This window comes from Aquila chrysaetos, chromosome Z, assembly GCF_900496995.4.
Source record: "Aquila chrysaetos chrysaetos chromosome Z, bAquChr1.4, whole genome shotgun sequence".
In the NCBI taxonomy this organism is placed as follows: Eukaryota; Metazoa; Chordata; class Aves; order Accipitriformes; family Accipitridae; genus Aquila; species Aquila chrysaetos.
In genome coordinates, this window is record NC_044030.1 from 79442486 (window position 1) to 79454947 (window position 12462).

At 46.0% G+C, this 12462-nt stretch overlaps 1 protein-coding gene across 1 annotated transcript in view; it reads right to left on the bottom strand.

Annotated features, from left to right (window-relative positions):
- CELF4 (CUGBP Elav-like family member 4) overlaps positions 1-8645 on the bottom strand; it is a 716072-nt gene extending 707427 nt beyond the window's left edge. The window contains 1 exon segment of the mRNA XM_030004110.2: positions 8006-8645. Coding sequence (XP_029859970.1) covers positions 8006-8285 — 280 coding nt within the window. The 5' untranslated portion in view covers positions 8286-8645.
- Positions 8646-12462: the final 3817 nt, after the last annotated feature.

Below are 12462 nucleotides of genomic sequence, written 5' to 3' on the forward strand. Positions count from 1 at the left end.
TAAATAAGGAAATTACAGACCTCAGCCATATAAAGGGGAAAGAATAGCCTGCGTTACAAACTGTGTCTGCACTGCATCTTGGTCCATCAAACCATAAGCAACTTTGTGGCAGCAAAATACTTTGAGACACCTAACAGTGAAGGTCCCTGTCACCCGCAACGATATATCCCTGGAGGCATCAACGTTGCCAACAAAGCCATCTATGAAATAGTTAATGTTAAACAATGATTGTTCATGTTCAACAAAGGAGGGAGAAATAAACAGATAAGGGTGAGGTAGATCGAAATCTGCATGCCTCATTGGCTGAACTGTCGGATATTTCTAATGCATCTGAAGGGTTTGTTACTAAGAACCTGTTAAGTATCTCTAAACCTTTGATCTGTAGCCAGTCTTAACAAAGGTGACAATTAATTAAAGGAGAGTGCATTGCAATAAAGTTACATCGTGGTCAGTTTATATATACTGTCCAAAGCTGGTTCACAGAAGTCACTGTCAATTAAAGTCTTCTTGGAGTCCAGTTCATTATCAATTTTCCCCCCTTGCCTTGATCAATATTTTTGGCTGCTTCTGCTTGACAAACTTAACACAATGTCTATATCTATATGTCTTGCCATTCATTTACATGGAATAGATGGCCATATATGATTTATTTTTAGCTACTACGTATGGTCAGGCACTTTATTTGAGAGGTTTAGAGCTCTCATCCATCTTTATTTTAAGGAGCGACAATAATAAGCCCTCTCTTCCTTCGAGGGGATGTCAGTTGGATATAATGAATGCACATTAAAAGCTGCATTCACCTGTGTGTGCATTCAGGCTGTGGCTCACGGTGACAAAAGCAAACAAATGCAATATCTGTGGTGACATCCTGACTCCAACCCACACCAAGCGATGCAGCACAGACAAAGTGATTCAATAGATCCTGCGATCCCCAAAATGCAACGATGCATCTCGAGGAGTTACAGAGAGAGAGAGGCCCCTATAATATATACCCCAGCTCAGTCAGGGAAGCGACGGTGGAAGAAAAGCCATAACTTTAACTCGCCATGGTTATTATTTTTCCCTTTTTCCGCTGCAGATTTTAATACATAAGGGTCAGTCCGCCATGACAAACCCCGGCAACAGTCATACGGGCATCGGTGGAGCAGTTAAGTGAGTGAGAAATGTGGCAGAGGTCAGGCTTTTGTCAGTTCCTCAGCTTTGTTTTAGTTTTAGTTTCACTTACAGAAGGAAAGCTAAGTTAAGGGACAAGCCAGTAAGCGCAGAAGCCGGTAGCATTAACTCCAAGTGTTGTGGTTTGCTATGTAAATCCACAATCCAGAATTTGAAAGGGAATGTGAACCACTGAATAAGTGCAAGCCTGTGCCAGGATTTCCAAACGTGAATCCACCGACGTGATGGCAAAAATCTCACTGACTTCTGCCCAGCAAGCAGGCAACAGGCCTTCGCTCCCTAAGTAAAGATGATGCTGGGATATATGAAACACCAGCCTAGTTGTTAAGGACGGGATTCAACTTAGCTCACTTAACACCTCACCTGCTCAGTGCAAACTCTTACGGGGCAGAAACCAGACAGCACTTGATGGACAGGTCATGTTGAGCTCTGCAGCCTCCTGCTTTTATGGAATATTATTTTAAGGCTATAGCCAACACCTACCTGAGTCTTTGGGCATCTGATGCTTTCTCTCTGTTTTAAATGCAGGTAAGCGGCCCAACAGCCTAGATCATCTCCCCCACTTTTTTTCCCTTGGAACCATTACTGCCTGTCGCATAAACCCGCCTCGGTTCACACTTGATTGACGGGAGGGACGGTAACAGCTCCTTTAGTGTCGTTATGGTCTGTCGGGTCAGTGCGGCTGGTATGCATGCGCACAGGGTATGCATGATAAAAAACACCCTGACGTCTTGCTGAAAAATGTGGCTGCATATTTCCAGCTCTTAAGGCTAGGGGAGGCCCTCCTCGATCATCCAGCCCCTTCTGTCCCTTGCTCTTGACCATCGTGCACAGAAAGTCCTCTGCCCGCCCTCCTTGACAGGTACAATCCACTTTTCGGTTGAGCACAAGACACTTTCTGCAATCTCACTCACTCTTTACCCAGGCAAAATTTCCAGATACTCTCTGACAACTTCCTTCAAAAGACTATTCCATCAGCTGCCTGGCTTTTATTATACTATGCAATTTGAATCCTCTGCTAAAGAAAGCCCTGTCTGTGGCACTGGCCACTGGCCGATGCAGGATACAGGACCAGATGAACCACGCTTTTCATCCAAGGTGACAAGGATCCTCAATTTTTCCCCCTACTTGAGTGCTGATGTTCCCAATCTCTTCTGGCTGAATACAGGAAAAAAATAAAATGAAACAAAAAAACCCTGTCCCCTGTTTCTGTTGTTATACTTCAGAGAGTAGTAAGTTCCTGATTCACCCTTTAATTAAAACCTTGGTTTGGCCAAGTAAATACTATGAAATTTTGTTGTTGTCGCTAATTTTTTTTTTTTTAAAGAAAAAAAGAAGTACCTTTTTTTCCTTCCCTAAAAAGCCCAAAGACACTGGTATATGTAGATATTGAGGGACAAAGACAGTAGTAATCCATAAATATGAAGGAGATCTAAGTCTAACCTGGGGAAGGGTAAGAGCAGAAACAAAAGCTCTAGAAACACAAACTTTAATTTCTTTCTTTCCTCCGCATTACGTAACTTTAAAACAAATCCATTCTTGTAAGGATGATTAGTTGATATGGTAGTGGGGCTAGCTGAAGAACAGCTTTCAGTGCAAAACTTAACAGCCAAGCGAGAGATCCCAGAAAATTGGAGTTTGTATTGGAAATGCTGACACAACCGTAACAACAGCATCATAACTGGCTGCAGCTGCTTTTATAAACCAGAATCCATGTCCAGACCCCTGAAAAAAAGAGTTAACATATAGCCTTCTAATTTATGAAGCAATCTGGGCTATCTGTTTGACATTATCAAAACACATACATGCTCATCTGTACGGGAGATTATAATGTACAGGGGGTTGCTTTTTTCCTCTTTCTTCCATCAAGCTATCCAATTGCATTTTGATTGTTTTAAGGGGTTGTTCTTTAGACCTAAGGCATAAAGCCTCCTCTGTTTTATTCCAGTTTATTTGTGCATTTACCTCCCTAAAACTTGTTTGGTTTACTACCATACTAAATGCTGTATGTGTTGCTTTCAGCCAGGCAAGCCTTATGTTTCAATTATGGAGGAGTTTATTCAGCACCTGTATTGCGTTGTGCTTCTTTTCAACTAAATTTCCATTTCCCAAAGGCTATATGCATGAATGTGTATACATCTCTTTTTTCTGTATGTATACACACACACAAATCTATACATTTTTACATATATACAAATAAATCATCTTAACTGAATGCTCATTTTCATTGCACCTTTGAATTTCTCAGATATCCAAAGCCTTCATAAACATCCTTAGACTTAACAAGGTTTTAATTTTTCTATCATCTATCTTTGTAATCAAACAGAACAGAATATAATGAATGGAAGCCTTGTTTACCTACCCCCGAGGTGTCTTAAATTTCAAAATTATCTCTACTTTTGAGAAGGTAAAGCAGCAAAAGAACTGAACTATTCTTTTCATACTGCATTTTTCTAGCTGCATTGAATGCTTATCGAGTGAGGTTCGGGTCAGGTAGGAACACCAACCTAACCACAGGACTGCAATGGTGGATTTCAAGGAGGTTTTGGGGGCTTTGTGCTCCCCCCCCCCCCCCCCCCCCCCCAAATAAGGGCTGAAAGAATGTTGTAGCTCTCAGGTCTATGGAAGACTCTTGCTTTCCCACTGCACGCTATCTCCACTCTTTAAGTGCACTCACCCGCGTGTATTTCAGTAAATCTCAGTTAAGTGTGGAATGCTGATTTCTTCTGACTTCTTAAATAGAATATTATGGAGACCTGTGTGTTTTAAATTAAAACACATTCCAGGCCTTGGGTACAAGCAAGCTTCGATGGAAAAGGCTGTTTAAACCTATGGGGACAGTCCTATATTTAGATTACATTAATTCATAAATATTATACTAAATACCACTTAAATTGGCCTTAAATGACTTCAAAGATAATGCATTATAATATGGCTGTCCTGAGAGCACTAACCTTTATGTCTCCCAGTAACTCAGCCTTTAAGCATACTCCACTGCTAGATAAGAAGGGGGAAGTTATGAATGAATGGCTTGCTAAATTGTTCAAGTGTGATTAGTTAACTCTGTGCGCGCGCGCGGGCGCGTGTGTATGTGTGTGTATGTGTGAGCGCATGGGTGGGTCGGCTCAGCCCCCGTAGATTTCGGCCCGTGGATCCCAGCACACAGCCTCTTCCCAGCCCTAGAGCAAAGTACCACAGCTGGAGCCTGTTCCTGCCCCGTGTGGAGAGAAGCGAGGACGGGGGAAATATGCAGCAGCTACACTCGTGCCATGAAAGCTTGTTTTCTTGGGGATCTGGCAAGCCTTTCCCGCCTTCCCTTACACGCTGCTTCCCCCGTACCCTTTTCTCTCTTCGCGTGTCTGCAAGAGAATTGTGCTCCCCTGTCTCTTCCCTGGTATCTGGCCTGGTATCAGCCAGGGCTGCTGCTGAGAGAACCTGGGACTTCACTCTCCTTTTGTGATAGTTTTTTTGGGGAGAGGGGCATAGTCCTGTACTTTATCTTCAGGTTCTTAATTTTCTATTTCCTTCTGCTATACAGGAGCACCACAATAGGATCTCTTCATAATATTTTCAAGAATACACATCCTGTGCTCTCATTTCAATGGATTTACACCTGAAATTACTCTGGTTGCTACGTTTTAACTTTAAGCTAATTCCTGTCCCTTCCCTCCTCCCAACACAAACCCACCTTCTCCCTCTCCACACCCAAGGTTTGCTCTCCGTACACTTAAATAAACTACAGCCCACTATTAACCCTTCAGGGTATACTACTGCCACAGGCTCATCCCCTGGATTAGGAATGAAATCAACTGAGAGTGATGGATCAATTAATGTATAAGCATTATGCATCACTTATGGAAAGCATCTTGGGGTTTCATATTGCCAACCTACCCCTGAGAGCCAAGTTGGGCTATCTTTATGCAATTCTTCACCTATGCCTGCAAAGCAAAGCCAAAATAAGGAGATCTGAGTGAATACTATGCTTCACATGACTGCATTTAGGGAAGGGAAAAGAAAAAAATAAATTAAAAATGAAAGAAAATGAAATAAAATAATGAAAAAAAAAGCCAAACACAATCCTCATCCTTCAAAGCCCTATCATGCTTTTTGACTTAATAGTAATTAATCACTACTGGCAAGAAAGTAATTTTTTTCCAGGTAGCCAGAGGCACATTTTTATCAGGATTAGCTAATAAATCAGCGGCATCGCTAGAAAGGAGTTCAAACTCTTCTCGGATGTACTAAATAAAACCGATCTCTGAAACGCTGGCAACTCGGTGTCTATTGAAGCTTCACTCAAACCCTAACCTGCGAAATAACAATCATCATCATCATTTTTCCTTCCAAAGTCCAAAACTTCTAGGAGGTTAAAAATGACTGTTTCTTTCAAGATGAACTCATGCAATTTGGTTTGATGAGGTGACAAGATTTCCCACCTGGCTTTTTTCCTAGGTTGCAGCTTTAGAACAGAAATGAAATGAAGGGAAATGAAGTTAGTATCTTGCTTAATTCAGGAATATGTGTTAAACACATCCAAGCAAGATAAATGATCCCTCTCTCTCTCTGCCTCCCTCCCCCCCTTCCTGAGTTTGTCTCTGTGAATACAGGCATACAGTAGAAGCAAAACTGAATTGAAAGAGGAAGAATTCACATCTACGAAATAGAAATTAAAGTTAACGCATAGATTGATTAGTTACAGGTTTAAGAAGGAACATAACAAAAGAATAAAATCTCATCAACAAATGAAAATAACCTCCCACCACCACAAAAATCCTTTATTAAGGTGTTAGCTCAAAGATTTCCTCTACACTATGTTGAGTGATTCTCTTCAGTGTAGCTTTTACTGTTGTTATTTTTATTTTACAGAAACCTGAGATAATTTTTGCAGACACACGCGTGCACACATGAGCTCAGTGGCTACTCTCACTATGCCTCATCTATCAGACAAAACCTCCCAGGACCTTTCTTTCCCTGTGCTTCTTACTATTATTTTTATTGTTATTATTAATAATTATTATAGTATGGATGCCATGTTTAAATGATGCCCAACAGACCTTGATGTGGCTTCTAGGAAGCTAGTCTGAAAAGAAAGCAAGGTTCGAAAGGGCTACACTGATCATTGTAAATACGAGAAGGGTGTTTGGAGCGACCGGCAAGAAAAGAAGAAATATCCTATAACTTGGACTGAGTCCCCGGTCCCTGAGCCCTGAACATTTTCTCTAGCCTGTGCAAAACTGGTACTTTGCACTGTCAGGGTATATTTTCATTCGCATTTCCTGAGGGTGGAAGAGAGGAGGGGAGTGAGTGGGAAGGGGGAAGAGATGCCTGCTAAAGAGATGCCGTTAAGTTCAAGATTTACAACTCGCCAAGGCATCTGGAAAGCTGGGAAGCCAGTAATGCCATTACCAGTGACTCTCCCTGCCAGGAGTCCACCAAGCTGGAGTAGACACTGCTACTGAACCTCTCCTGTAACAGATGCAACTTACAGTCCCCCCATGGCCCCCTGCAAGACCCTTTCTCCTCCTGCACCAAATCTAGAGTCACACCCCAATCACTTCTGATCTAATCTTTTTCTTTTTTTTTTTTTTTTTTAATATAACTACATATCTAATGAAATAAACACACACAAACACATATATACAGAACCTGAGTTAATAAAGTGGCTTGCTTCGCTCCTGGGTCTCTCCTGCTCCAAAGCGGGGCTACCATGCAAATTATCTTCAACTTCCTCCCTGCAAGTCCTACTTTCCTACCCGAGGATCCGAGCATCTCTCCCCCACTACACACACCCTCCCCCACCCCCAAAACGTAGCATCATCTAATCTGAAATGCACCTCCGGAGAGCCTAAGCTAAGCAGGGAAAGGAGAGGGCAGAGATGGAGCGAGCGAAGCGTCGCATGGGGAGTACATCTCCACTGCCTTTAAAGAAAACCTAAAAAGTTCCTGGGATGGACTTTGGGCACATTAAAGTACTGCTTGGAATATGCTTGCTCAGAGACTTCTCCCCTCTGGAACTAAACTGCCACCCGTCCCTCCTGGCTCGCCCTCTTGAACACACACACACAGGCAGACACATTGTGATTTCGTACCCCCCCCCGCCCCGCTTGAGGTAGGCTTTTTTATTGTTGTTTATATCCCCGTTCCCACGCTGAACAAAACCAAAATGAAATACACCCCCCCCCCCCCCGGAGAAACTCAGTCTCCTCCGCCTCTGGCTTCGGAGTGGACTACAAATAATAACTGTAACAGCAGTAAAAATAAAAAAAAAAAAATAAAAAAAAAATAAAAAAGAAAGAAAGAAAAAGAAAAGGCGCCGTGCCAGATACACAACAGTTGTAAAATAGGGGCTTCCCAGCTCCGTGCAAACACACGGACAGACACACACACACACACACCCCTGGGTGGAAAATGTGCGGCTCCCAAAGATAAATAAAGAAATCCTCTTCCTCGTTTTCAGCACCACCGGCGTGCGGACAGCTGCCTGCCAGCCCCGCCGCCCGCCCCGCCGCCCGCCTGGGCGCCCCGGCTTTCGCAAGTGGCTGCATCTCCCCCCCCCCCCCCCCAAAAAAAAAGGGGGGGAAGAAATAAAAATACTACTAAATAAACCAGACTGAGCTGACTCCTTTGCCTGCCTCTCTCTCTTCTCTCTCCAGGAGGGTCTATTATTTCTTTCCCTGCCCCCCCCGCCTGCCGCCTCTGCCCCCGAGCTAAGCAAAGATGAAATAAAATGAAATGAAATCGAAAGGAAAGAGAGAAAGAGAGACTCAGAGAGGGAGAGGGAGCCTGCCTTCCTCTCCCGATCTCTCCCGGGAAAGTTCAGGAGGTAACTCACCTTTGTGCATGCCAGTGAACCTGTCCTTCAGCACCGTCAGTTCATAGATCTTCCCGAACTCCTCGAAGAGCGGTTTGAGGTCTTTCTCGTCCAGGTTACGGGGGATCTGCCCAATAAAGAGCTTAATGGCATCGTGGTCCTTCATTGGGATGGTGGATGGGTTTCCGGGACTATGGTTTAATCCGTTCATATGCCCGTTGGTGCTGGGGTTGCTGTGATTGCTACTCAGGCTGGTATTGTCTGGTTGTCCGTTTGCTAACGTGGCCATCTTTATATACATAGAGAAAATCTTCTTTCCTTTTTTTCCCCCTCTTCTTTTCTCTCTCCCTCCCTCTCTCCCTCTCTCTCTCTCCCTCTCTCTCGCTCTCTCGCTCCCTCTCCCTCTTTCACACACACACACACACACACTCACACACACACACACTCCTCCCTCTCCGTCTCTCTCTCTCTCTGGGTCTGATCTGATTTTTTTTTTTACATTGAAGATCTGTGTCCTTTCCGTTTAAACAGGCTGGATCGGTTCAAATTCCCAGCCAGACTAGGGGGTGGGGTGTGAGTGTGGGGATGTGTGTGTGTGCGGGGAAGGGAGGCTGGGGGTGGGGGATTGCTTTTGCCTCTACTCTGGCTAAACCCCCTCCTCCCATCCAACCACCCCCCTGTCTGTCTGCCCGGGAGAAGCTTAATGGTATCTTCCAACACAGCCCCTGGCTATAAATAGCACTAGGCGCATGGCTCTTTGAGAGACAGTCAATTTCTATTGTGCCAAGTGAGCAAAGGGGAACGGTTGCGTTTTTAGGACCAATGATGATGATTTTTTTTTTTTCTTCCTTTTCCTTTGCAAGCCCTCCGATCAATCGCTGTCGTTATAATTTCAGTGATCATCGGGAAATCTGCCTTTTTGTTTGAGAGGGGGAAAAAAAACAATCCCAAGGTGTTCTGACTTCTTCCTATTATGATGATGTCTCTTATTTATTATTTACTCTTATTATGATTTTGCAATTGATAATAAAAGCAGTTCAGATACGGATGAATCCTCGGGCTCAGAGGTTGCTTTTGCTGTTGTTGTTGTGGTTGTGATGTTACAGGCTCTCTTTACTATATCTGTTCTTGTTGCATCTAAAAAAAATGCATGCTCTTTAAGCTCTTTTTTTTTAATTATGCTGATGATGATGACATCAAACTAGGAAAGGCGCAAGCTGTGTTATTGTAGCTCTTTGGAGGGAGACGAAAAATACCGAGATGACTATTGTTAATTTTCATGCTGCCAATATTTATTTTACGTACAATCAGTGCGGGCGTTATCTCCTATACTAGCTGCGTGTGGTGTGTGTGCGTGTGTGTGTGCGTGTGTGTGTGCGCGTGTATTGGAAAGGGATTGATTAGATAAGATTTTCTTGCCCGACTTTCAAGCCATCAGGATATTCTGTCTCTCTCTGATGGAAACATAAATCGTATTTTGTAGTCATCAGGGATCGGGAGTTGCTTGTCCGAACAATGCTCTCTAGACAAAGTGTACTGTATGGTGGAAATGAAATCAGCTCTCCTTTCATAGCATCTGGGGGTGGGGAGGGCAGGGAGCCTCGGATTAAGGACACAACTCCCCCTTGTCCCCCAAATAACGATAACAGTAATCCGGACAGTAACAAAACAAGGCTCTGCGTGTGCTCAGAGCAATTTTTTTTTTTTTTTTTTTTCTCCCCCCCCCCCCCCCCCCCCGCCCGCCGCCTCCTTTCCCCTGGTTCCCGTGCAAGCTGTGCGAGGAGGAAGCTCGGCGAAACACCAGCAGGCGAGCTCGGAGCAGCCTGCGAGTTACCTGGCCTGAACCCCCCCACACACACCCCCCGGCTCAGGCTGCAGCCACACTACGCCCGACAATCTCCCCTACCCCAGGGGGCGCTGGCAGCGCCTCCCTCCCGCCGCCTTCCCCCGCTCCCGGCCCGGGCCGCCCCCAGGACCGCGGGGGCTCCCGGCCATTGTTCCCGGCGCCGCCGGCTGCTCCCCGCGGCGGAGACGGCGGCAGCCCCCGGGGGGGGGGGGGGGAGCGGGCTGGGAACGGGACCCCCCCCCCCCCTCTGCCCCGGCAGCCCGTCCCCCGGGAGCGCCGGGCTGGGCGCCGGTAACACGTGTGACTGTAAACGGAAGGGGCAGCCGTGGAAGAGGGAGGTTATTAGTTTAAATTTGCAACGTTCCTGCATGTTTTATTGACCGGAATTTATTTTTATTTCTCTTTTTAAAAAACAAACAAAAAGAACAAGCCCACTACACCTTTGTAGCAGTTTTCACTTTATTTGGCTTTTGTTTTCATAGCAGAGCAGCAAGGCAGTGTCCTGCCACCCCACCTTAAAAAATAAAAATAATTAAAAAAAAAAAATAATCAACCCAATGCAGGTGGCTCAGCTCTTACAACTACTCCCGTGACTCCGAGTCCTCCCGTGCCTTAAACGAGCGCCCCTGCCACCAGCCGAGAGGGCGGAGGGGCCCGATCCTGGGACGGGGGTCCGGGGCGGGGATGGGGGGGGGGGGGGGCGACAGGACTGCGCCCCTCCCCTTGGGCTACCCACGGTCCCCGCGGAGGGGAGCGCAGTGGGGCGCGGACGGGCCCGGCCCCGCGGAGCCGCCCCGCCGCCGGATCCACCACCTCCAAACCCCCCTTCTCCTTCCCCCGGGGTCCGCACCTGGGGGCGAGACCCGGGCAGAGCCCCCGGCAGCCTTCGCTGCCTTTCCCGGCTCTTTAAAATATCTTTCGCCGCTAATGGGGAGGCAGCTGCTGTCAGCCGCCTAATGCCGGGCTGGTGGCAGGCACCGCGCATTGTCTGCTGTCTGACCGGGCATGCTATTTATTGGGGTCTAAGGGGGGGATCTGCCTGTCTTCCCTTCCCGAGCACTCACTTACAACGTTTAAAGGCTAAAGACACGGAGATCTGACAGCCTACGAGCTGCAGGGAGGGTAAAACCCTCAGACAGCCCCTCTCCCAAATCACAGCCCCGTGACTCACCTGCTTTCAAATCCTGCCTTGTGCCTCGGACTGTGATAAAAGAATGACAACAACAACAAAACCCGCATGAAACAAAATCTCCTGGCACCCCCCCCCCCCCGCCCTCAATCAGGACATTAAAAATCTTAATATCCGCTCTTTCTGAACATTAAAACCTCACCCGTGATAGAGCTAGGAAAGCTCACTGAAAGAAGACTTGTTAAACCTTTTTTCAGGAAGGAATAGCCACTACAGCGAAAAGTGAAACAGCATCCGGCACTGATCCATCCCAGGGATAGCTCTGTTAACACCTTGTCCGTGAGCAGGCCGCTCCGCCTGCAATCACAGCTTATCCCGAAAGAAAGCCAATTAAAAGAACAGGGCAGTGAAAAGAGTCGTTTTGTTGCTGAGCGAGGGTGTCCCTTTTATAACAATATATATTTTTTGAAACTTTGAGCTGGTCCACGCCCCGTTTTCACAGAGCCGTAAGTATAGTCATTTAGAAATGGATGCTGTTCAAGTACAGCCCCCTGGTGCACAGGCACAGCTGTGAGGGGTGGCAGGATGAAATAATACGGACACAAATATTGCTACAAGGGCTCTGAGATGAACACAGCTGCTGCTGTGGATGGAAATAAGCAATACCCCATAAGCACCTTTACACATGTACAAGGGGCTGTACTGGATTTTAAACAGATACAGGCAAAGGAGGAGTGAAATTGTTATCTATAAACCAGCCTTTGCTGAACAGTTCCCAAGTGAGAAATGTTCCCAGTGTAATCACAGTGGGTCCAGTTCAGCAATCCATAAGCAGGGGAGGCCACAGGAATTTTGTAAGAATAAGGTCTTTTGTAACAGGCTCCAGTTTCTCCTAGAGAGTAAAAATTATTTATCTGCTTGGAACTAAAAGAAAGCACTTGAAATTCCCCCCCGCCCCCCTTTTTTTTAACGTGTCTGCTTGCAGGGAAAAAGCAACCCCCTCCCAACCCCTTTTATAACCCTGTTTGCTCTCGCTCCTCACTCTGGTTAGTGTCTTTTTTTGGGAACACAAACATATTTATTTTGGGGTAGATTGCCAGCAATTTTTACCTCCTCAGAAGAAATGCTACCCCAAATCAAGTACAGCTAGAAAAATGCACTGACGTTTCTAGGCCGGGAGCAGAGAGATGCAGTGGGACCAGCCACAGGTATACACACACCTCCTGTGAGAAAGGGTTTGCAGACCAGGCTTTGGCTTTTAATGTGCCTTTCAAAGGGCTTGATTGATTGCTGTTAATCCTGTGAACAACTTCGGTGTTGTTAACAGGACTGCCCGCATTAGTAAAGGTACTTGCATGCATTAGTATGCTCCTCGTCCCCATGACGTCAATAGACAGCTTTCCAATGACTTCCAGGAGGGCTGGATCAGGCCCTTGCTAGCAGCAAGTTTTTAATGAACACCGTGTGGTGCAGGGAAGGGGGGCACAGTGGTACATCACTCCT